A 25,849-nucleotide genomic window follows, 5' to 3' on the forward strand; every position below is an offset into this window, starting at 1 on the left:
TTTTTCAAATGGAAATACATATATGGATTGTGATATATCAAATAAAAAGCCATTTTATTACCCATTCAGCAGTCTCACTGAAAAGAAAATTGTTTATGCCTTTTTTTTATCGAAACATTATGAAAAAATTGACAATTTGTGATTGGAGAGTCGAATTATTGAGAAATATCCTCACAACCATTTGAATTAGGAATATTATAATGTTAAAAAATGTTAAATTATATATCGCGAAGTAGTAATCGACTAAGGCAGAGTTCTTCTATCATCTAATCACTAATACATTAGAAAAAATTGTTCAGTGTTTAAGATTGCTTATTTAGGTAGGTATCCAGTCTATTGATATCAACAAAACAGAAACTACATAATTTCTAAAATTTTATTGTTAATATGGAATGAGTTATGTACAAAGAATCCCAAAACAAATTTAATGTTGCCCATGAAATTATTCGGGTATAAATAAATAAATATATCAAATTCATAAATAATAACATTAGGTATTCAATATCGATACGACTCAAAATTACAACTAAGATTGTTGTTCATTGAAACATTCATCCACTTATGACTAGTCACTCATGATTCAGCTCAAAATTGAATTGAGCTTTATTTTATATAAACTAGAGGACCTAAGAGAAGGAGTATAATTAATAGTATAAGTTTGTATCAAATCGATTCTCATTCACACATTGCACATGTTAAATTAAATGAGAAGATGAATACTGGACACAAAGTATGCAGAATGGTTTTCGGAAATATGTTTGTTGGAGGTCTTTGAAATATTCTATTCACGCAGAGACTGTCACCCATACAGGAAATTATTGTTACATGAACTCAACACTGGCCTTTTCATCTATTGAAATATGACAATTCACACTTTCATCAAGATTTCAAAGGAACATTCATTTGATTGATGTAGCTAGAAATTCTTGACGATTTAAAAAAGATATTTTTTTTCAATATGGAAGTTCAATTAGTTGATATTGCACTAAACTTATTAAAAAATCACAAGTGAATGCACAAAGTATTGATACGTATTCAAAACGTTCCGAAAGAGTATAAATCGTTTTAGGTTTACTTCATCATGGCAGAAAGCAACCTATTATTTGGTAACCCTTTATACCTAGATATTTTTTCTAATTGGCACATAATAGTCACTTGCGTAACGAATAATAATAAATAATAAATATTTTAGTTTGTCGACTATCATACAGAAAATATAATTGAATTGAAAATATTATGTTATTTCAGCTACGGATACAAATGTGAAAAAAAGTTTAAAATGAGTGGACTTGACCACTTGAATTTTATTTTTACATAACTATTCATTAAAATTAACAATTCTTCATATACTTTTGGGTGATCCAGGTTTTCTCTAGCCATCACGAATAAAATTCTCAAACCTAATATTAACCAATCTTTGTTCCAATTGTTTCATAGTCGACAAACTTGAATATTAACTTAATAAAAACAAAATCTCAAAGTTTATGCTAAAATAAACAATTTCTATAAATGACGTAAATTTTCCTACAAAGTATCGAAATTATATAAATCAAAATCAGTACAAAATAGAAAATTAATATACCTCTCTCAACTCATGAAAAATGTTTACCCCCACCAAGAAAAGCTATCGTCTTCCTTCTTTTTGTAAGATCCATAAGGTTTCTGTTTGGAGTAAGCCACATCATGGGCGGACTGTCCATCTTCCTCTTCGTAAGATCTTCCCCAATAATTTTCTGAAGGACCACTACTAGACCAATCGTCCTCTGCACCTTCATAGTGGTGTTGATGTTGTGCGTGCTCGTAATAAATGACCTTTTGAGGATTGTGCCCCTTCTTCAAATCGAAATAGAATCTTGCTGCATTTATAAGAAGTCCAGCGAAGGCGATCATGAGGAACTTTATCTGGAGATGTGCTGCGAATATCTTCAGGAGTACTATGAGTTTCACAGCTATTACTGCACCGAGGATGAGGAGCTTGATCAAAGCAATGAGCTTGTGGATCTTCTTCTTCTTCTTCTTCCTGCCTTCTAAACAGATCGGAGAGAATTAAAATGAAACTCACACAAATACTCATATATCTATTATTTTGGCAAATGAACCAACAAAATTATCCGAAGAAAAAAGTTTATGATACCACGAACGGAAACATTTTTTTCGCAGCAATATTCGAACGATTGGTTTTTCATTTACAAAAACATTCCAAAATTCAAACAGAACTTTCAGAAAGTCATATCCCAGAAACTATTATTTGTTGTGGGACTTTGTTGTGATTGTATATTGTATCTACAGGGTGAATATTTGACTTGTACATATATTTCAGAGGAAGATTCCTGAGGATGAAAGGAACACTTTTTTCCTCTACTATTTTTTCCGATTGAATTTTTATTCTAATTTAACGGACATTCTGTAGTTGACCGGAATTTAATAGAAATTTATATTGATAAAAGATTCATAACATCAATAAAAAACTATATCCCTAAAATCATTTCGAATATTATCTTGTGGAATTTATTATAATTTTTGTATAAATTTCAGGGTACTCGAATTTTTTCATTGCACAATTCCAAAAGTTTATTATTGATATTCATGAATAGTCGAATATTGTTGAAAATGAGGAATTGTATCTTCTTTTATTCACCTGTTGACAAGCATTAATTATTATAAGACTATATATAATAATTAATGCTTGTCAACGAATGTATGGAACCGTTATTGTGTTTGATTATGTATTCTCATGCATAATTTTCATTTTGATAATGAGACATATATTTTCCTCTTGTGGCAGGTTTAGTTCGTCGAACTGCCTATACAGGATGGTCCACATAAAACAGTCTAGTCAACTATTTCCGTAAGTATGAGTTTTTCAGAAAAACGCCAAGACAATTTTTTAAAACTTTAGAAAGTGTGTTTCGAAATAGACCATATTATTGCATTAATGCCGAGACGTGTTGGGGAGTGTATAGAGTATGGATAATCGCTGTGGACAAACACATTATTAACAAATTTAAAAAAAAAACTGTAAATCCTTCGTTTTTTTCCTCATTTACTCCTTGCTATACTAACTGTTCTAACAAAAAAAAATTTTTAATTTAAACAGCTCCTTCTGGGTGTTGAGTTTCTTTGTCAGTTAGCATATATAGATGTACCTACATAACCAATGGTTGTTTGAGTTGAATGGCTTTTTTATTGCTGAGTACCTAATCAAATCTTATTAGTATACTTCGTAATGTTACAGAATTTAAGAGAAAATGTTGAATAAATATACCATAACTGTTTTGAAATGAACGGCATTCAATTGGAGCATCTTATTAATTGAAATTCGATCAGAAACTCGACCACTGTCCACTTGTTCTCTTCACCCATCATTTACAACTTTTTCACCAAAAAAAAAAGCGATGAACTGAATTTATTTAGCATATTAATAATAAGAAATGTAAAAAATTCAAAATTGTGGAAAATCAAAATATTCAAATCACACTCAAATTATAAATACGACATAGATTTCTGCGAGTTCATAAACGAGGAAGTGATTAATATCTTCAACCAAATTCGACAAGAAACCGTTAAATTCTGAGTGTTTATTGTTTAAGTATGCATGTGGGTTATTTTCTAGGTGACTAAGAAAAGTTTTATTATGCACAGCCAAGCCCACTTGTTCGGATGTAGGTCTAAAAGTAGAACAATATATTTTGGTGAAAAAATTATTATAGTGAAATTTCCAATGAGACTGTCATAGATTTCATAGATATATGTTGATCATGGTTCTCAAATTGGCTGAATATCTTTTCCAACCAATTATTACAAGAAGCAATCTATATTTCATTGATGTATTGAGGTTTTCGAGTTTTTTTTTCACGAATGGTTTTGTACAATTCCGTCCCAGAAAATTGGTGAGATTCTGCTCTCAACTTCGATGAAATTATCGGGTGATCAAAATATGCATACTTTTTAGTTCTGTTAGATTATGTTATGAGCTTACCAATTGCCCTAGAACTTTCATCTTCGTCTTCGTCATTTTCTTCGGAACCGTCTTTTTCTGAAACTGCAGTACTTGTTTCATCTTCTTCTTCATCTTCTTTTTTTTCATTACTGGACAAACCATACATAACGATATCCATCATTTCGTTCATTAGTTGGCGAATGGTGTCTGTTAGCTCGCTCGGTTTTTCAGTTTCTTTATCATCATCGGATCTGCCACTTAGTGCCAATGCTCTGTCAGCTTCATCTGAAATGAAAAATCAATTATTTTGTTGCTTTTTAATTTTTTTAGTGTTTTGATTTGATGTTTTCAACAACAAACTTCAACATTCTTAGATAGCTATGAATGGTAATTTGGGTTAAATTTTTGAAGATTTTTTCTATAGTTTTCTAAAATAGAGATTCTCACTTATCAGGAGTTTCAGGAAACATCCTGCTAGTTTGTTGTGGTTTGAAATCGGAGATTCAAAGCTACTGTTGTACCTTGAATAGTAACCGCCTCGCACCTTTTTCTTTTCAAACTGATTAAAACAGTGGTTTTATTTTTAGGTGCTACAAAATATAACATCGTTGTGAAATGGTATTAAATTCAAAGAAAATTTCGTATTCAAGAGTGTAGTTACTACAGCATTTTGAATATTTTATACTGTCGTACCATTGATGTGTCTACTTGAACTAAATTGCTTAGTTGATTCAAAAGAACTTCGAAATATTTTGACCTTTTGACGAAAACTAAACTGGACCACTGGAATTTAATATTATATAAGGCCTAGTTACTGGAAAATCAGTTGTTATAATATTACAACTCATTTTCGCTGTGAAATTCATTAAACTTTGAATGCGGCTATCTATAAATTGATTGTTCAAAATGGACAAGACAAACTCACAAAAATTGATTTCTGAAAAATTGTCCGAAACGAAAATACACAATGAAAAGAAATGTCCTTTTTGTAGGTTATAGAACATCATTATTCTAATCAAATGATTATGATTTCTCAACAAATCTTCGTGATAAAATTCAATTTTATCCGTATATTTGGCCAAAATGAGAGTTTAAATTTTTAAAATTCCTTTTCAATTGTATTTTGAAATTTTCAAAACATCTATATAATTAGTTATTAAATTCACTACAGACTCTTTTCCGAATTTTCTCAATTTATGTCTGAAGACTCTAAAAGCATCGGAATAAATGTAAGGTGGAGGTGAGAATAATATTTCCCAATCGTTGATTTCTGTCAATATCATTTCTTAGTATTGAAAGAGTATATATTTTGTCGGGTGAACTTTTATCCACACCTTAGATAGGTAGGTATACTTAGTATTGGACGTATATTTCGGTGATACTTTTGATGACTTAAAGTTCGAGGAAATAATAAAGGATGCCCCATTCATCTCCAAAGACCAAAATAGCAAAGTTGGACAGAAATTTTTAATTCCGATTTATCCGTTAATCCCTACATTTCCTATTGAAGATCTGAAGATTACGCGAAGACCTCTCCTGTTTTTGAAGCTTTGGTAAGTTTCTGTATTCCTATCGAAATAGTTATTCATTTCACAACAAACTATATTTCAAATTGTTCAAGAAAATTGTATAGGTAGGTATTCACAAAAAATAAAGTAGAATTCGATAGAAGTATGTCGTAGAGGTCGATCACAAATAATAGTCTAAACCAAATCTGGCAATACAATCCGATAGAATACAATGTAGGTACCTACATCGAACAAACACTGATTTCAATTTTAATTCAATAATGAATAGAGAAGCAAATCAATTTGTGGACATGAAAACATACACTAATGAATATTTGATGAATATGTTCTAACATATAATCATATTTGTGATAAATCGAAAATTAAAAAAATAATGGATTTCCTGCTTTCTCGCTCAGAAAATAATATGAATCTTTCTAATTATAATCTCATGTCTATGTCAAAGAATATTGTGTGAAAGTAATTGAAATTATCCTTATTGATAATAATGCTATCATCTCGATCAATCCATTAGATAAATGGGTGATTGTTATGAACTTCCTTTGCTTCATGAATGCAAAAGGAATTGTGAAGGCATAGTTGCCCCGTTGGTGCAACTGGTGAAAGACCGAAGAGAGGAGTTGTCCACCCATTTCCAGTAGATGAGTCTTTCGAACTACTTAATTTCATTCAGTTAAAAATGAGATAAACTCAATTACTACAGTTTTGTGTATAATATTGATGAAGAAGTTTACGTGTTATAGCTATATTAAGTTACGGCCTAAGAAAGGAAAGAAATTTATTGGTCAATAACTCACTTATTATGTCTGAAAAGTTAAGGACACTGTTATAAATATTTCCATCCATTGTGCATAACAAAAGCACCAAATAATAAGAGGAAAAACGAAAATTATTGCATAATATGAACCAATAATCATTTAACTTTTTTTTAAAATCAACTCAGTGGCAAAATATCGGAACTTTTTACGGTTTATGAGTTTATTATCGATTTCAAAATGATTACTTTTATGGATTGCGAGCACGTTTATGTCTATGATTTACTAGTTTTCTTCATCTACCCGCTTTGTCGGCGTCACCCTTGTTTTGTCATCTATGATTTTTGCATTCGTCATCGGTGAACATTTACCCGTTGTTCTCGATTTTCTGTATCATTTTCGTCACAATATTTAAATACTGCAGTTATCAAAGAATGGAACTGAAATATTCGCTTCAAAAATTTCCAGTGCGGTGTTATACAATTTGATATGTTTCATTCAAATTGCAATTTATTTGTGAAGTTTTGAATTGACTATACACGGTGTTCCTTAATTGGAGGTTCAAACGAATATAACAGATTCTTCGGATCATTTTGAGAAATAGAGTCCTCTGAAATGGCTCTGCAAACGATTTATTTTCGAGATACAGATTTTAATGTTTAAGTTTTTTCTGTAATATCAACTTCCAAACGACAAGATATTCAATTTAAAGTTGTTATAGATATTCGAGATTAAAGTTTTCATTATGTGATATTCTTATTTTGAATGCAAATTTACAGGTTGATATTTTTTCTGGAAGAGTGTTCGCTTCTTTCCGCCATAACTTTTTTTTGGTGAACCACTGGTAGTATAGGAAATTGTAAAAAAAAATGTGGTCCAATACTACACTTTTTGGTTTCTTGTCGGTTCTTGTCTTCTTCTTCAAAACTCCTTCCGGAAAATTCAAATTATTATAAGATTCAGGAAGCTGTGATGAATAAAATTAATTTTAAGCTTTTGTACTTATTTACCCAATCTGTAGAGAAGATTTATAAAGATTCGATATACTGTTATAAGCATCACAAAAAAGTAAGACTACAAGAAACACTCCGTATCACGAAAACAAAGCCTTTGCGGGCCCATGCATGGGACATTTTATTCTTAAAATTATTCAAGGAATCTAGGACAGGAAAAACTGCCAATTTGAGGATCACAAGACCAAAGCGGTGCAATCCATCGCACGACAAAAAATGGAAAAAACGCTGAAACTTTTGAGTCAATTGCCCTCGCAGATAACTGTATGTAGATAATATGTACCTATATATGTGGGCTACAATGGTGCAATTGATGCGTGAATGAAGAACCTAGCTCCCAAAAACTCCTTAGTTCACGGCAGTAGGTACTTTTCTCTTATTTTTTTTTCACTTGAGTATACATTTCTGGGAAAATATTTTGAAATATATAAGGCATTCTATAATAGGTTACTTCAGTTGGATGAAGTGATTTCTCAATACCAGAATACATCTAAGAGAAAACATCCAGAACTCCCACTTATAGCAAAAATCGAAAGCTTGATATGAAAAAATGAAATAATAATAACCTTTTACCTTAAACAAATTCAATGTACCAAAAATTGTTAGAATACAGGCTGAAGGACCCTTGGTCGATGGCCAATTGCATATGCAATAAAGTACTGTTATTATTATTATTTTGAAATAAGTTTGAATGAAGTTTTAATAAAACTCTTCGAAACATTTCTCGAATTACGTTTCATTCATCATCGTTATTGGGAGTCTCTATAAATAAGAATAGAACTCAATGCAACAGAACGTGTCATTTTCATTCATATTCAGTTGACGTGCCGACAGACTGCTCCTTCAATACTACCTTACAATAAGTCACGCTCATGAGTATGCTTCAGAGAAAAACTGCATAGAGAAATCAATATTCTACAAAGCTATCGACTATTAGTACCTCCGACGCGATATGAGAAATAGCACTGCCAAATAGACGTACAAATAATTTGAATAATGAAGTAGGAGTTGGATTTTATATTCGGTATGCGTTCTGTGACTGTTAGAATAGCGGTTGAAAATTTGAGGACATTTCAAGTCCGTCTTATATTTGGAAAAGTGTGGGAGAACTATGACATTCATCGGACTATATTATTATTATCTTAAGAACACATCAGGTAGATTCTTTCCCATTATAAGCTTTCAGAAGGACAATTTAAATTTGAAGATCAATGAAAATTCTGTGATCAAAAATTGTGAATTATTGAAACCAAGTGAATAAATGTTGAAACTATGTTTAATTTCTATTAAAAGCAGCCATTGCACGAACAAATCAATAACAAACGATAAAGTTTACGAATTCTTCCTCAAATTCGATTCTGCCATCCATCCATAAACCCTTCTAGAAGGTGTATGGAGGCAGTTTTCATTTGTTTTCAATGTTTTTGTGCGGTTGTTATAGGGGAAGATCATCACTATAATTTTGCATAAAATCATGTTATTCTCGGTTTTCAATAAGTCAGAAATAGTCTAAAATAGTTGGTTTCGACTCAATGATAAAGAATTCAATATTATTAAAATCAATTCTCCTAATTTTTTCTGTATAAAATTTCAATAGCTCAAAATATATCCAGGGTGAGTCTTCGACTCATACATATATTTTAACTTGAGGTCAAATGAAACACTTTCTCCTTCAATATTTTTTCTGATTTAGTATAGCGGACATTTCGGTGTTGTTCGGAAAAACTAAACATATTCCGAAAATCAGTTCCTTCAATTCCATTCCATTTGCGATTTATAACTGAAAATTACATTTTATTATGGATTTTCAACTGCTTGTATCTTTGCAACCAAGCTGAATCGGAACAAATGGTGAAGGCAAAAAGTATTTCCTTTGACCTCGGGAATCTTCGGTTGATTCAATTTTTTTTTCCTCCTTAATGTGATGCTGATATTATAACAGCATAATAGATCGATAGAAGAAAAATCGAAATATTCAAGCTTCCAAAAAACTGATAAATCACTTTGAAAACTACGAAAACGACGAAGAAGAAACTCATTACTTGGTAATAATGATTCGGAGTTTTATGCGAAATTGGATGGGAAATATATGGAGAAAACCTCTTGAATGTTTATGTAAAATTTTAAGAGGGTTGTATCATGAGAACACCTATTCTAGATGAACAAATCAACACCAATGACATCTTATGATTAATTATATCTTATATAAGTTTAAGTTATGTGGTCTTCAACGGCGCTTAAATGCGAGTACCTACTCATCAATTGCTTATGCCCATAGGCTAATAAACATAGATATTACTCTGAGCCACAGAGTAATAAATTAACATAGATAGGATAGAGGGAGTAAACGCAATTTTTACATGTCCTCAACATGGTTAGATCACGTTGTTGGATTGTGATATATTTTCAAATCTACAAAATTTATTATATCGTTATGAATGTATATTATATCGAATGAAATATATTTATTTGGAATCCGATATTTTTCCTAACTGTCTAATTTATAATAAGCAGAATATTTTTAATTTTTTGTATCTACCTGTTGAAATCCAAGGTTTGGCAACTTTTACTCTCCTAGTGTCATTGGTTGTTTCACATCGTTTGGAGCGCTTGAGATTTTTTCTGAATTTCTGATATATTAAGGTATTTTTTTCAATATAATATTTTGAGTTAATATGAAACGTTGATTCACTATGGGATATCAGAAGTGCGTTCTTTGTGAAGAAACTCGCGAATTGAGTGTAATATCGTATCACTGATATGTTTTCATTTCCGCTCGCTTCATGATTAATTTGATAGTTCATGTTGGGGACGCTTACTGAAAATGACATATGCTCCCTCTATCTATGTTAATTACTCTGAGCTCTGAGCTTATGCCCAGCTAGTGTTTGGACCAGTCATCGCTGTTGAATGCGCTGGACAGCGTTGAACTAGCAAAATGTCGGAGAAAAAGCGCTGCATTCTATGCTAAATCATAGATTTACGTAGAGTTTACGAAACGATAATTCAGGAATTGACGAATAATGTATATTGTACATTAAATGAATAATTAAGTTTACCTGTTTTATTAACTCACATATAATGAAAATATTTATTTATTGTCTCAGAAAAGTTAATACAAATGGTTGGAGATGAAGCCATTTTGGCGGTCTATCTAAAAATATTGAAATAAGACAAAAGTCTTATACTTAATTTAGCTATAAGTTCAGTAAATCTTGATCTAAATTAACACCTTGCGAGGGATGAAACATATCTGTCTATCAGAAGCGATCATGTGTTGTTGGGCGCACTTTCTGAAAGTACTAATTGAGCACAAAAATCTCAAGGATGAATGATGATGTAGCTAATAAGTGTAAACGACAATGTTGATTTGGATCTGGCCTTATGTGAACTTTAATTAGAAATACATTATCAGTCAAAAAACATACTTGTATATTGTTTTGTGAAAACAATTTCTTTGGACAATCTTTTCATACAACAATATTTATTCAGAAATCATTTTTTTGAATAATTATTGATAATAATTAACAATTCTGTTCGTTAAATAATTTCTTCTATATCTTCTATAATTCAAGTTAAAGAACTCTCATCACAATTCAGTATTATTCAAAAACACATATTAAAGTAAAAGGTTTCATCAAATAGTAAACCTAACCTAACCTAAAGTTAATTTGACAGAGACAAGGCAATCCATAGAAATTACTCCAGGAACATTATCTTTCTCTCACATTCATTACGCTGCAAACGATGGACTCCGAATGAATCAAATGAAACAGCGATGAATTCAAGAAATGTTAAAGATCCCGATTGTTTCGAATTTTTTTATTCGATCTGAAAACCGACCAAACTCCAAAGTTATCTATTAAAGGAGGTACATGAACCATTGAATCAGCTCTTGAGTACCTAGGTATGTAATAAGCAATAACTCCAATATCGTTAAATATAATAATTATATTGTGCCACTTGAGAGAAGAGCATGACAGCCGGCTTATATCATCAAGAGTGTAATCGAAACCCATCTTCTTCGAAGTAGAGCCTGTACACTTTCTTCCAATCCTGCTGCGGCACAACATTCCAAAGATGCACGTAATGTTGTCTAACCCCAATAAGAACAAGTCCGGTCGGTCTTATGTGCCAGTTTTACATAAATAATGGTTATTTATTTTGAAATTTCTCTGATAGGTACGCTTCAGGTGAAATACACGGGGAAAATTTCATTGAATATCTACTATTGAATGGAGTAAAAAATTGGAAAAGTTTCATTATTACTGCAAATATGATGAGAAAGTTCATCGATTCGATATTGCTTCTTTTTCGCTGTACAGGGTGTCCCAAATTTGAAACTGAAAGTATCTCGAGAGACTTAGAGAATAAGTAAATATTCAAGGACCCTCGATCTCTTTTTTCGAAATAATAAGATGAAAAAAAGCAGGTCATAGATATCTTGAATCATTCTCGAGTTTATGAAAAATTACTGTTTCAAATAGGTCCCTATATCTTCAGGATTCAGGTCGAGATATTCGAAAAATTCAAAAAAGATGTTTTCAGTCATTTTTCTGGTTTTTATTATACTCATAACATTCTTTGAAAATTAATTACCGTTTTAAAGATATAGAGGAGAGTTGGTGTTTCTAAATAGGACATATAAATGAATTGATTACAATTATACAATAGACACAAAATGAATTGAATCTCGAAATAAATGAAAAATATTGATATAAAAGGTATCTAGAAAAACGAGTTTAAAAAAATAAAAAAAAAATATAGGTTGTTCCATTCAAAAAACACCAACACTTCTCTGAAACGGTAATTAATTTCTATGACCTGTTATGAGGATCAGGAACTTCGAATATTTTGACCAAAAACCAAGATAAAGCGAAATATTTGAAATAGTCATTTTTCAGAAACGCCCTGCAATTCGAGAACGAATCAAGATATTTATGATCTGCTTTCTGATATCTTATAACTTCAAAAAGAGATCGGGGGGTTCTGGAAAATTTTTACTGCAAGTTTTATGGTCTTGTGATGCTTTCAGTGAGCAACGAATTTGGAACAGCAAGTACTTAGAGTCAATTGAACATAGTGATCCAATGCACCTCAAAGGGGCGCATATCTACATCACCACGGACAGCCAAACCACGCTGATATCCCTGGAATCGTGCTGTCAGGGGTCTCTGCTGACTTGGGAGTGCCGTAACACCATAAAGCAACTGGCCAGAGGAAATAAGGTGACTCTACTATGGGTACCAAGGCACTGTGGGGTTGAAGGAAATGAGAGAGCGGATGAGCTTGCAAAAAGTGCATCAAAGTTAAGACCTGCCGGACCTGAGCCTTTCTGTGGGATGGAAAAAGACCAAAACAAAGCTGCGGTCCAGCTATGGGAGTTGAACAGTAGGAAAATCCACTGGACTAACACTCCTAGACTTGCTCAGGCAAAGAAATTCGTGAAGATTTCACCTACTTACACCAGAAAGCTCCTGAAGCTGTCGCGAGCGGAGCTTCGGGTGATGGTGGGTCTGCTGACGGGGCACTGTCGGTACAAACATCATTTGTACCGTATGGGTAAGTCAGTAGACGAGATTTGCAGGCTCTGTGGATCAGAAGTAGAAACGGCTGAACACTTGATATGCAAGTGTCCAGAGCTGGCTGGCCTAAGAACCATCCACATGGGCAAGCCGGTCCTGGATACCAGAGAGGTAATGGCCAAGGCCCCTAGGGAGGTTGTCAATTTTATTAACGTTGTTGACGATCTCCCTGGGTTTCTATGAATGAGTAGGGTAGTGAACAAAAGATCTGCATGGTCGCAGTTCCCGGAAGGCTTACCGAAGGAAAACGACCCCAGTTCAAATGATAATAATAATAATAGTTATCCAATGCAACTGGAAAATAAGGAAAACACTTACGTTGAGTCGGTAACTTTCGAGCATTCTTTCATTTTTTTGCCAATTTAGCCTTTGGAGACTGCAGAAGTCATAAGTTTAAGTGCTTAAATGCTACTGACTTGATGTCAGTGCTTTACTCAACTTTTTTTGATATACTGCTTGATTTTTTATTTTTCTGATGACGCCATTGACACGAAATCTTTCGAGAAGCTTGAAAAGGTTATTCTATAATATACAGGGAAAGTCTTTGACTTGTACATATATTTCAACCGAAGATTCCTGATGTCAAAAGAAACACTTTTTTCATTTACTATTTTTTCCGATTCGCCTTTTTTTCTTACCATGTATAGCGGGCATTCTGGAATTACCGAACTTTGATGAAATTCTATGTTCGGAAAAAAATCATCACATCAATTAAAAACTATCTTCCTAAAATCATTTCGATTCCATTCCATTGGCGCGATATAACAAAAAATTAATTTTTTTTTATGGATTTTGACAGCCTGTATATTTTCAACCGAGCCAAATCGGAAAAAATTGTAAAGGAAAAAAGGGTTTTCTTTAATCTCAGCAATCTTCGGTTGAAATATATGTACAAGTCAAAGACTCACCCTGTATACTGGAATATTAAGTTATTAAGTGACTACTAAGTGAATACGTAGGTACTTAATTTTTCAACAAGGTCATATATGGAATTTTAAGTTTTTTCGATAATCTGCTTCAATTTTTAATGATTCTGATTGAATGATTTAGTATGAAGCTCAAAATTGTTAATTCATATCGACTTCCAGAATATCAACTTCATTTGTCATGGAAATATGTATTGTCTAATTTTTTTTTCAATATTCTCATTGATTTTCCAAGATTTTGGATAAGAGATATATTTTCCAAAAAGCTGGAAATTTTATATTACATTCGAATGCCTCGATCTCGATGGAATCTGCATTTTCGAACAGCCAATTAAAATTTCGATTATAGGTACCCTTTCAAGAATTCAAGTACGACATTCGAGATCCTTACCTTCCCTGAATATTTACAGAAACTTTTTAGGTTATCTAACTTGTCTAGGCCGGGAGTTATCATGTTTACAGCCGGCAGGCCATTCTCGAATTTGAGCACGACTTCGTAATCTGTAAGTAGAATCATTTGAACCTTCTCCTGGCTAAAAATTCTGAAATGACAGACATTGTGACGAAATAATTTCTTCAGGGAACAATCTCTCAAAAAACTAGGTTTCAATCGATCCGTTTAGTTTAGGTAAGGTGAGAATACGTGAAATTTTTCATAAAAAATGTTGACAATTGGAAATAATAAGATATTAATATTCAAACTGTAAATATAGCGATTTAATTCTAATTCAAAATGCGATATTTTGAATGTTAATAAGAGGTGAATTTACTTGTATTTGGGTTATGCATCGCAAAGGCGAATAATACGTACATCGGTACGTCTGTGGGATCCGTTAAGATTTCTCCAAACAGCCTTTAATAATTCATTCAATAATAACTCAAGCTGCTAGCCCGGAAATCGAACACTTGAATAGTAATAGTAAAAGTTCATTACCTGTGTGTTTAGATCACATGTAAGAGGCGATAATTTCATGTTATGAAGGAGCTTTAGCTATTTACGCATGCAGGTGTATACATCTATCTTAAACACTTGATTATTCGATGATATTCCTTCTTGAAATTGAGAATAACCGAGAGAATAATTTACAATAAGTCATTTCCTGAACTCAACTCCGCAGTATCTCCAGAATTGGCGTAAACACAAAAACGTTCTTTTATTAACTGGGATAAACGAAAATTTTTATACCAGCTGAAATATGATGAGCAGTGGATTCGAGATGAGTATCGTCATTTGATTTTATTGAAATCTATCACACGGTTTCTGGGATTAAATCATATTATTCAGAAATACGAAAAAGATCTATTTTTTTCAATTTGCTAAGATTAATTTTAAAATACGACACGTAGGTCTATGAGGAACTTTTTGATGAACGTATCGGCAAAAACAACTTTGCAAGTTTTATACTATCCTTCATAATTTTCTATTTTAACATCACAATACCTCGAAGACAAGAAAAATATTGAAAGAGGATTTTTTTAATATCTTACGGCGGAGTTCGAACCTGTGTTCATTCATTCTGAAATCTGACTGAATACGGGTGGAAAAGGAAGAACAAAAGTGTTAAGTTTAAGTAATGGGTATAACAACCGTTTCGTAACTTTTTTCTAGTTTTTTTGGATTTGTCATAACACAGATTATAAACTGTGAACATCTTGGGAATTAAAAATTTCTCTTCAAACGATTCCAAATTCGATTTATTGAAAATGAACCAAGAAGTCTATAAAAATTCAATATATCATAAAACTATCAGCAATTTTTCGCTGAAATAAAGGCCTGGATAGACGGTTAAAAATAAAACAAACATTTAAATATATTTTACTTATATATTCCAAAAACGGTACATTGTATCGAATTTCGCCAAGAGTACCTTTGAAATCGAATGATGAATGAAAAATTGAATGATGATATTACTTGATATGAACTATGAGAGTCAGATATAAAACCCAATTCATGGGATGTATCAATTTCCAAAACTGAACATATTCGTATATAAATTTCGTTATAATGTTGCCAGTAGTTTCGGTAACATCGTAAAGAATATGTAAAAATTTGTTTTCATCTATCTCATTTCATTATCTTCATTATGGATGGAGTTACGAAAATTTTTCATCAAACAAACCCTAATTGTTATTCAGTTTTTTACGTATTCTAGAGAAGGGGGTCACCTTTTCTTTAAACACCGTGTATATTACAAGGAAATTTAATAAAAAAGAATTCTTTGAATTGATGTTTCAAGGCTTGAATATTCAGTCATGCTACTTGTAGCGTATAATAAAATGATGATTTCGAATTCATTAATTCTTGATCCCAAACACCTGCTGAGGTAGTACGAATTTTTGATATTGTATGACATATTTAGAATTCAAACCTCATAGAATAAAATTAATTCTTTAGTATACGAGTATACAGGGTGGCCACTTTTTCAATGGGATTGTATCGGTAACTTTTAAACCATAAGAGTTAGAAGGTCGGTCAAATGAAGAAAAAGTTGCATGCATAGAAGCATTATCAAGCAGTTCAAGCAAATCGAAATTATCAGGGCCGGTTATTGAGATATCAAGAGAAAAGTAAATTATGTCATTTTGATTTTTCTTTTTTTCCCACTTTATTTCAAATATCATCAAAAAATGTAATAGGAATTTTTTATTCGACAGTAAATTATCCTCGATTTGACGTAATCAGATTTCGTAACCAACGTTTCGTACTCTCTGGGCCACCCTCAACCTCATTTTTTTCAATACGGACCTGCATATTTTATGACATTTTTTGAAATAACTTTTAACGTAGAATTCCACGATATATCATACAATGTCATTCAAAGTTGATTTTCAGGTGATTTTGACCCTCATCCAAATTTAATGGTGTGTATGTAAGAAAAAACAAGTCTATTAACGAAATCAATGTTCTCACCCAAATTCAATCGAACCCAGAAAAAAAAATCGAGAACTGTGGCCAGTGAATGGAATTTTTCAAATACTGCTATTAATAAAATAGTCAAGAGACGCGAATACAATGATTTTAAATTTGAATACCAAGCCTTGCAAAAATTATATCGTAATGATCTCAAATTAAAGTTCGATTCTGTAATTTGTTTCAAGGGAACAAATGACAAATACAACAATAGTGATACCTTGCGAGAAAATTAAGAATGTTTTGGAAGGTATTCAAGGAGACCAAACAAGCAAATATATAAGAAGTATGGGTTCCAGAACCGTAAAGTGCATTTTACAAAATGGTTGACATTTCGAACACTTACTTCATTAATTTTCATTTACTTTCGAATAATCATTTGATTTTTCTTTTATTAAATGATACTTTCGTTTAATTAGTATGAATTGAAATATTTAAATGATTATTATAAAGAAGAACCAAGAAACCAGTATACTTGCTTTGATTCTAATATGCTCCATTCAGTTCAAGATGGGTAAGTTGATTTTCTTATCGAAATTTATTGCATATTGCATGATGTTAATTAAACTAAATAAAGGTAATACAGATATCGGATCTGTATTACCTTTATTTAGTTTAATTAACAAAGAAAATCGGATAAGGGTCAAAATCACCTGAAAATCTACTTTGAATGACATTGTATGATATATCGTTGAATTCAGCGTTAAAAGTTATTTCGAAAAGTGTCATAAAATATACAGGTCCGTATTGAAAAAAATGAGCACGAAACGTTGGATACAAAATCTGATTACGTCAAATCGAGAATAATTTACTGTCGAATAAAAAATTCCTATAAAATTTTCTGATGATATTTGAAATAAAGTGGGAAAAAAAGAAAAATCAAAATGACATAATTTACTTTTCTTATGATATCTCAATAACCGGCCCTGATAATCTCGATTTGTTTAAACTGCTTAATAATGCTTTTATGCATGCAACTTTTTCTTAATTTGACCGACCTTCTACCTCTTATGGTTTAAAAGTTACCAATACAATCCCATTAAAAAAGTGGCCACCCTGTATACTTTAATAAGATATTGAGCTATATAACATCATGATATATTTTGTAGGTAGTCATCTCACGATTTTTTCCCAAACCTGGAATTTAGGTGAAACATCAACTCAGTTCTAGAACTTCTGTTATTTCGGATATTCCATGAAACGGGAAAAATAATAGACCTTCGTCTATGATTTGCATTTTATAGTGAAAGTAGAAGAGGTCGAATTGAATACCATCAAATCCTCCTCATTAATTAGATTGAAGGTCAGGTCAGTAGGAGTATGTTGTCTTTTGTTTTGCATCTACAATGAAGAAATTGTTTCTTATTCAATTTCTCTGAACTGAATATTTGTGAGCACGAGTTATTTTTATTGCCTATTGTTTATCGTTCCGATTGCAAACGTCATAACAGTGATTAATTACACTGAGGGATGAAGCAGGACCTTTAGGTCCTGTGTTAATTTAAATAATTTAATTAATAAGTGTTAATTTAACAATTATCTTTTGTTTCACATCAACATGATATAGGAAGATACGTTAGAGTGTTATAAATCAAGTATTGATGTTTATCAATGGGAAATATTGCCAACAATATTCAAGTTCTCTGCAAATGTGCTCAAAAGTCAAATAAAACCCCAAAGGTGTGCATCACAAAAGACTACCACGCCATGCTGAGAATCTCGGAATTATATAGCCAAAATTTCCTTCTGACCTGTTAAATACTTTTTCACGCGAATATCCTATGAGTACCTACCTACCAGGGTGCTGTGTTTCTGAAGAAGCTGATGAACCTGAATTTTTCTGAATGTTTGGAAAACAATTCTACAGTGCTAATAATTAAGAGATGAAAAGAAGCAAAGCTTTCTGGATGAATTAATTAATAAAAAATCCGAAGAAATCACTGACTTGAACATAGGAGCTTTTGAGTGATCGTTCATTCATGCGTCTATTTCGAATTTTATTATGGTTCGTTGATCTAAAAGAGTGGTTCTGATGATGAAATCCTTCTGAACTTGGGCATGATAAAAAAAGCTAGAAATAGTTTTTTTACACAATTTTTTTAACAAAAAATCATCATTATTTGATGTTTTAGTGTTTTTTTAACATTTCTGACCATCCTACCTATATAGTATCATATATCATTTTGAAGGGAAAAAAATAACGAATTCAACGAGGTAATGATATATAGGGTGTTCCATTGAAAAAAATATAGGTTTGTGTTGAATCTTCAAAACCATACCTCGAAAAAAAAATTGAGTACGCCACTGGATTCTACGCAAAATTCTGATTCAGATGTAGTTTTTACCTCAGCATTATTTCTAATAACTTCGGAGATAAAGGAGGGGTCCGAAAAGTATCAATTTCCAAAATCCCCCTGTATCTCTTGAAGGGAAACATTTATGCAAAATCTGATTAGACCAACTTGAGTTTCACGAAAAAGTTGGACAGGAACGTGAAAACCGCAATGCTCTATCTTAAATAACAAGCGAGAAACCTGGCAGTATCACCCAAACTGGGATGCACTGTACATACGAAATAATGATTCAACTTCCGTGCGTAACTATGTGTTGATAATATCATCATGAACATGGAAAATTCAAAACGAATAATGGAAGATAATGAGAAATACCCAATGTTTCCCGATCAAGTTGAGATTATGTGTAAATTGAGAATAACAATATCAGCTTAGAGCAAAATTTTTTCTAGATAGCGTAATCAGAACCATATTATATTCGAGCAGGTTATTGAAAAAACCTAATATTTCGATGACAATAATTCCCACTGAGTTGATATTCTGCAAGTGAATATTAAGTAACAATGTGAAGCTTCATATAATATTTCAGGTTCACCGCATCATCAGAATCATAAAAAATGCAAGCGAATATCGAAAAGGCAAATAGGAAACCTATATACAGTTCTATGTTTCAAAAGGACGCAACTGGCGCATGAATGAATGAGCGCTCAATAACGTCTAACTTCACTCGAGTGATTTAAGTCAGTTGAAATGTTCTGGTACCTACTTTTATGTTGAAGTCAGTTTATTCGTTGTAATAAAAAAAGTTTCAATCCCAATAATTGAATTCTCGGATGTATAGTTACGAATCATCAATATAGGAAATACTTCTCAGTTACTATCACTGGTCATTCTTTTTCAAAATGCAATATTCTCAATGGTTAATTCTTGGAGTAAATTTTGAGTAGAGGAAAACAAATAATTTTCTTAGCTGTAGTACATAGGTACCTAGCTTCAATGTTACAGGTTTGTTTTTAGAATTTCCATGTTCCGAATCAAAATTCTAATTAATTTCATTAAAATACTATTGAAGTTGATATCAGAAAATTTTCTACAAGGAATCTAAATATCATTTCAACACCATTCAATGTTTTTCCCAGAACCTTTAAATTATTTTCCTCAAATTTCCCACTGAAAATGCATTAACAACATATGCTTGGGAGTATGATTAAATAATTTCAAAGACTACACATCAAAAAATGAAAATATTCACTTCGAAACCATAAAACATAAAAATATTATACTATTCTCCTTCGTTATATTATAGTCTTCAGTGCATTTCTTTCCTAAATGCGATGTAAACAAGAAACGCCCTACAAAATGATCCAAAAGCCGGAATAGGGTCAGTAGCCTGAATAAATATTGGAAGAAAGTTGTAAGGTGAGTTGGGAGTTCAAGGAAATGAATTACGAAGAATGTAGGACCAAATATTTTGAAAGATGGACATTTAAGATATCTTTTGATGGGGATTATTCGAAAGGAAATGAGCTGATTAATATTATTGATCAATTCTTTCTGAAAAAGAAAGTCTTGTCAATTGTATTGAATCCAAATATTTCAACTGATGGACATTCAAGATATCCTTTGATGAACGTTATTTGAAAGGAGGGAATCTTATTAATATTATTAATCAGAATTTCTGTAATCCTTCTCAAATGTATCTAATCTAAAGAAAAATTAATGCATAATAATTCAAGCATTCAACGCCTTTTAGTAGCTGTTTTGAGATTTGAATCATACTGTATAAAAAATTCGTTGTGTGTAGAACAAAGATCAATTCCTATATGTTTCTTTATTTGCCCAAAGGAAAAATACTAAATTTCAGATGCAGTAAGATCGAAAGATTGGTCTCTGAAGTATTGATTACTTACTGGAAATTGTCATGATATGTAATTATTATATTTGGTAGATACCTTATAATGCCGCTGTTGTAAATGTAATATAACATCATGTTGTATATAAAAAATTTTTAGGTAGCTATTATTAGGGTGATATCTCGAGAATAATAAATGGTGCATTGAATATTAAAATACATATCAAACATTGAGACATTTTTTTGATTTCCTCATTTAAGATCCAAAAAATGCAATATAGCTATTTCTGTTCCAAGTCATTTTTTATCGGCAACCGTCACATTATTCATTCATACATAGCACAGCACTATTTTGTCTGTTTTCCCTTCATCTTAATTATACACGGTGGCCATTTGAAAACGAAACAGACGAAATAAAGTTTTTCGATAGAAATGCTCGGACAGGTCGATTTCTGTTTCGAGGGGGACAACTTAAGATGTAGGTTACGGACGCATAGCGCTTCAACCCTTGCTACTACAACCCTCACCCCCAAATTTTGAATAGGAAAGATGGGGTGAAATACTTCTCAGTTATTATTACTGGTTATTCTTTTTCAAAATGCAATATTCTCAATAGTTAATTTATGGAGTGAATTTTGAGTAGAGGAAAACAAATAATTTTCTTAGCTGTAGAATATAGGTACCTAGTTTCAATTTTACAGGTTTGTTTTTAGATTTTCCATGTTCCGAATCAAAATTCTGATTAATTTCATAAATATACTATTGAAGTTGATTTCAGAAAATTTTCTACAGAGAATCTAAATATCATTTCAACATCATTTAATGTTTTTTCCAGAAACTTCAAATTATTTTCTTCAAATTCCCCATTGAAAATCTGCATTAACCTCGTACGTATTCTTGGGAATAGGAGTAAAGAAAAAAAAAATGAAAACATTCACTTCGAAACCATAAAACATAAAAATATTATACTATTCTCCTTCGTTATAATATAACGAACGAACGAAGACTATAATATTATTATAGTCTTCAGTGCATTTCTTTCCTAAAATGCGATGTAAACAAGAAACGCCCTACAAAATGATCCAAAAGCCGGAATAGGGTCAGTAGCCTGAATAAATATTGGAAGAAAGTTGTGAGGTGAGTTGGGAGTTCAAGGAAATGAATTACGAAGAATGTAGGACCAAATATTTTGAACGATGGACATTTAAGATATCTTTTGATGGGGCTTATTCGAAAGGAAATAAGCTGTTTAATATTATTGATCAATTCTTTCTGAAATTCTTGTCATTTGTATTGAATCCAAATATTTCAACTGAAGGACATTCAAGATATCCTTTGATGAACATTATTCAAAAGGAGAGAATCTTATTAATATTATTACTCAGAATTTCTGTAATCTTTTTCAAATGTATCTAATCAAAAGAAAAATTAATGCATAATAATTCAAGCATTCAACGCCTTTTAGTAGCTGTTTTGATATTTGAATCATACTGTATAAAAAATTCCTTGTGTGTAGAACAAAGATCAATTCCTTTATGTTTCTTTATTTGCCCAAAGGAAAAATACTAAATTTCAGATGCAGTAAGATCGAAAGATTGGTCTCTGAAGTATTGATTACTTACTGGAAATTGTCATGATATGTATTTATTATATTTGGTAGATACCTTATAATTCCGCTGTTGTAAATGTAATATAACATCATGTTGTATATAAAAAATTTTTAGGTAGCGATTATTAGGGTGATATCTCGAGAATAATAAATGTTGCATTGAATATTAAAATACATACCAAACATCGAGACATTTTTTGATTTCCTCATTTAAGATCCAAAAAGTGCAATATAGGTACCTATTTCTATTCCAAGTCATTTTTTATCGGCAACCGTCACACAATTCATTCATACATAGCACAGCACTATTTTGTCTGTTTTCCCTTCATCTTAATTATATATTATGCCTTGGGAAGAAAAATATCAAATTGAAAATCGAAATGGATTTTCGTGTGCCAGAGCTAATTTCGCATGATTGCGTCTTGAAACTCAGTGGAAATCGAAAAAAACAGGTAATATTCGAGCAGGAGTGAGGTTACCTACCTCGTATAGTTTTTCTTCATTACCTTGATAATTTGCGAGACGATGAGTTAAGAAGGAAGAATGTTATCTGAACGTTATGTGGCTTTTAAAAGAACAAATTCAAAGGTAAAGACCCAATGAAGCAATATTGTAGCGAAACAATTGACGTAAGTATTATATTCATTGATTCTTATTTAGGTATTATGAATTCGTATGAATGGATCTGAATGTTTTTGTTTTATTAATTGATTTCACGTATTTTTGGTGTAGAGGTAATAACGGAACTGAATCAACAAATATACATAAATCTCAAAAGATATATCCTCTGAAATGCAACATCATTTTGAATTAATAATATTTCACTCCAAAACTTCTTGAATATAAGAATGTATTGAGATAAAAGATAAAAATTTCTAGTATACTCACCAAGAATTGAACGTTTTTCTCTTAGCACAATATCATCAGACACATCCAGGAAACATGTCAAGCTCCTCAGCTGGATGCATCCCTTAAGATCATCAAATCCGAGAGCTCTTCCAGAATCTGTATCGTTAACATCCTTCCCATCTGAGCCCTGGTATAAAACACCAGCGAACAGAGCCAAAATATAAATTTTTCGATACATTCCAAAAATTATCTAAGATCTCTTTGATACGCTGCACTTCATCCGAAACCAAAAAGACCTGAACTGGAGGAGTCCTTGACACAATTCAACGAGCAGAACGCACGCACAGCATCCACTCGTCTTCTCACCTTGAACTTCAACGTCTATCTGAAGGCCGGCTCTCTTAGAAAACCTTTATAAGAGAGATCGTATGGTATTGTTAACGAGGATGCCTACGATTTGGACCCAGAAAATGTAGAACAACACGTCTGTCTGATGGTTAGTATAACAATCGACATGAAAATGATGGGTGTGCGATACGAATCTAAATTGAGATTCCTCGAATGAAAATTTAAAATTTCTTTTCCTTTCGCTTTTAATACTTCGATTTTTGCGTGTTTATTCAAGTGCGCCAGCATTTCGATACAATGTCTGTAATTTTCAAATTTTGGGTCGAAAATGTTCTTGAATTAAATTAGAAGTCAAGTTTAATTAATATTTTCATAGCACGTTCGAGGACAAAATGCTGCAATTGAGTTCATTATTTAGCTAAATCTGAGATATTATCGTTTCGGAATTTAAGCTGAAAATTTCTTATTCTCCGATTGACAGCAAATATTGATATTGCAGACACAGACAACTATTTTCTCGCCTTGGCAGCAAAGTGATTATTCTCAATGGGAAAAAACATTGGAAATTTTTTGACAATCAATATTTTCTGCCACCTTCCTTATTTCTGGAGGAGGGAGTACTTCAGAGTCGCTATCACTGTCCATAATATAAATATTTCCAATTTCTTTCCAAAAAACTGTCAGATATTTAATAAGTTATCAAACTATAATTATCATGAACTTTCACATTTCCTTATCAACCAACCCTTCCAACAATTGCGATTTCTATTAAATTTCATTTTAATTCATCACTACAGAAAAAATGAGCAGGTTTGTGGGAATTGCAATAATTTGCAAATACAATATTTTACATGTATCATAATCGACGAAAAAATTATATGTTTAACTCGGCAGCGAAGTAGATTGACTGCCTTGGCTGAATTCCTAGTTGTGCATAGTGTGGCTATGAACTATCAGCTGCTGCAGTCAATCTACTATTTCTACTAATTCGACGGAATCCAATTGGATTAGCTATTGAGAAATGAAAGATTAAGGCTTCCTCCACTAGAGGAAGAAAAATCTGTAAAACTTGTATATATCACAAAATATTAACGACATACTGCGGAAATTATGTGTTTATACCTATAAAGAGCGGAATATGAGTAAATAATACAGGGTTTTCCAATAAGAGGTTTTATTTTGAAATAAAAAAAAACTAGTATCTATAATGGATGTTCATTTCATTTTATGGAGGAAGATTTGCCATTAAAAATGGAAAATGTTATCAGCCAAATAGCTACCGCAAGACTAGGTCAAGCCACATTTCTATTCTGCCAATCCATCTTTATCCAAAAGTCTCGGTCAAAAATATTCGCTCACTTTTTTGGTTAGTGGGCATTTGCTCCATCATGTTGTAACCACAATGTTTCCATTAATAAATTATGTTTCAAAAATTTTCATAAATATCTCCCGTCTACCTATTTTCAAAAGTATAAGGGGAAATCAAACGATTGTTTGATTGCACCAAACATTTATCGAGAATTTAACTTGGGAATTTTTATGAATCACTGATTTTGGATTATCCTGAGCCCATACGTGAAAATAACATGAATTGTTGATTTCATTCCTAGTGAATGGCGAACTGCAAAATTGCACTCATAGGGAAATGTTAATTGATCATCCTGTATGACGGTACCAAGCCGGAAATTTAGAATTTTATAATGAATTAACATTTTGTGGTTACGAAAACGAAAAAAATCATAATATTTACGTTCAGTGTGATCCAATATTCATGGGAATAAATAATGTCGATTTCAGAAATATTGAAGGAAGACATTCGCAAAGAGAAAAAACTGCAATTTTCAAAATGATTCTACCGATAAATTCTAGATTAATCGAACTATGAAATTTCTTTCATAAGGGAATGTTTATTGGTCACCCTGTATGACAGTGGCAAGCAGACTTTAAGAATTTTGATTATGAAATAATTCTTTGTGGTTACGAAAACGAAAAAAATCATGATATTGACTCACAGGATGATCCAATATTCACGAAAATAGAAAAAGTCTAAAATTTTCCTCCTCCGGACCTGATTTTTTCGATTTCAGAATTATTGAAGGAAGCCGATAGTAAAATGTGACAAAACTTCAAAACTTGAAATTATTCGGTGGATTTATTGAAAAAATCATAATGTTCACGTACAGGGTGATCCAATATTCACGAAAATAGAAAAAGTCTGAAATTTTCCTAGTTCGGATC

At 31.9% G+C, this 25,849-nt stretch overlaps 1 protein-coding gene across 1 annotated transcript; it reads right to left on the reverse strand.

The window, feature by feature from the left end:
- Window positions 1–362: 362 nt before the first annotated feature.
- On the reverse strand, window positions 363–23,670 carry LOC123670560. The gene is made up of 3 exons (XM_045604054.1): window positions 23,303–23,670; window positions 3,980–4,225; window positions 363–2,027 (listed from the first exon to the last, which is right to left on the reverse strand). The coding sequence occupies exons 1-3, from the start codon at window positions 23,499–23,501 to the stop codon at window positions 1,606–1,608; spliced, it is 867 nt and encodes a 288-aa protein (XP_045460010.1). The 5' UTR covers window positions 23,502–23,670; the 3' UTR covers window positions 363–1,605.
- Window positions 23,671–25,849: the final 2,179 nt, after the last annotated feature.

This window comes from Harmonia axyridis, chromosome 1 (assembly GCF_914767665.1).
Source record: "Harmonia axyridis chromosome 1, icHarAxyr1.1, whole genome shotgun sequence".
Lineage (NCBI taxonomy): Eukaryota > Metazoa > Arthropoda > Insecta > Coleoptera > Coccinellidae > Harmonia > Harmonia axyridis.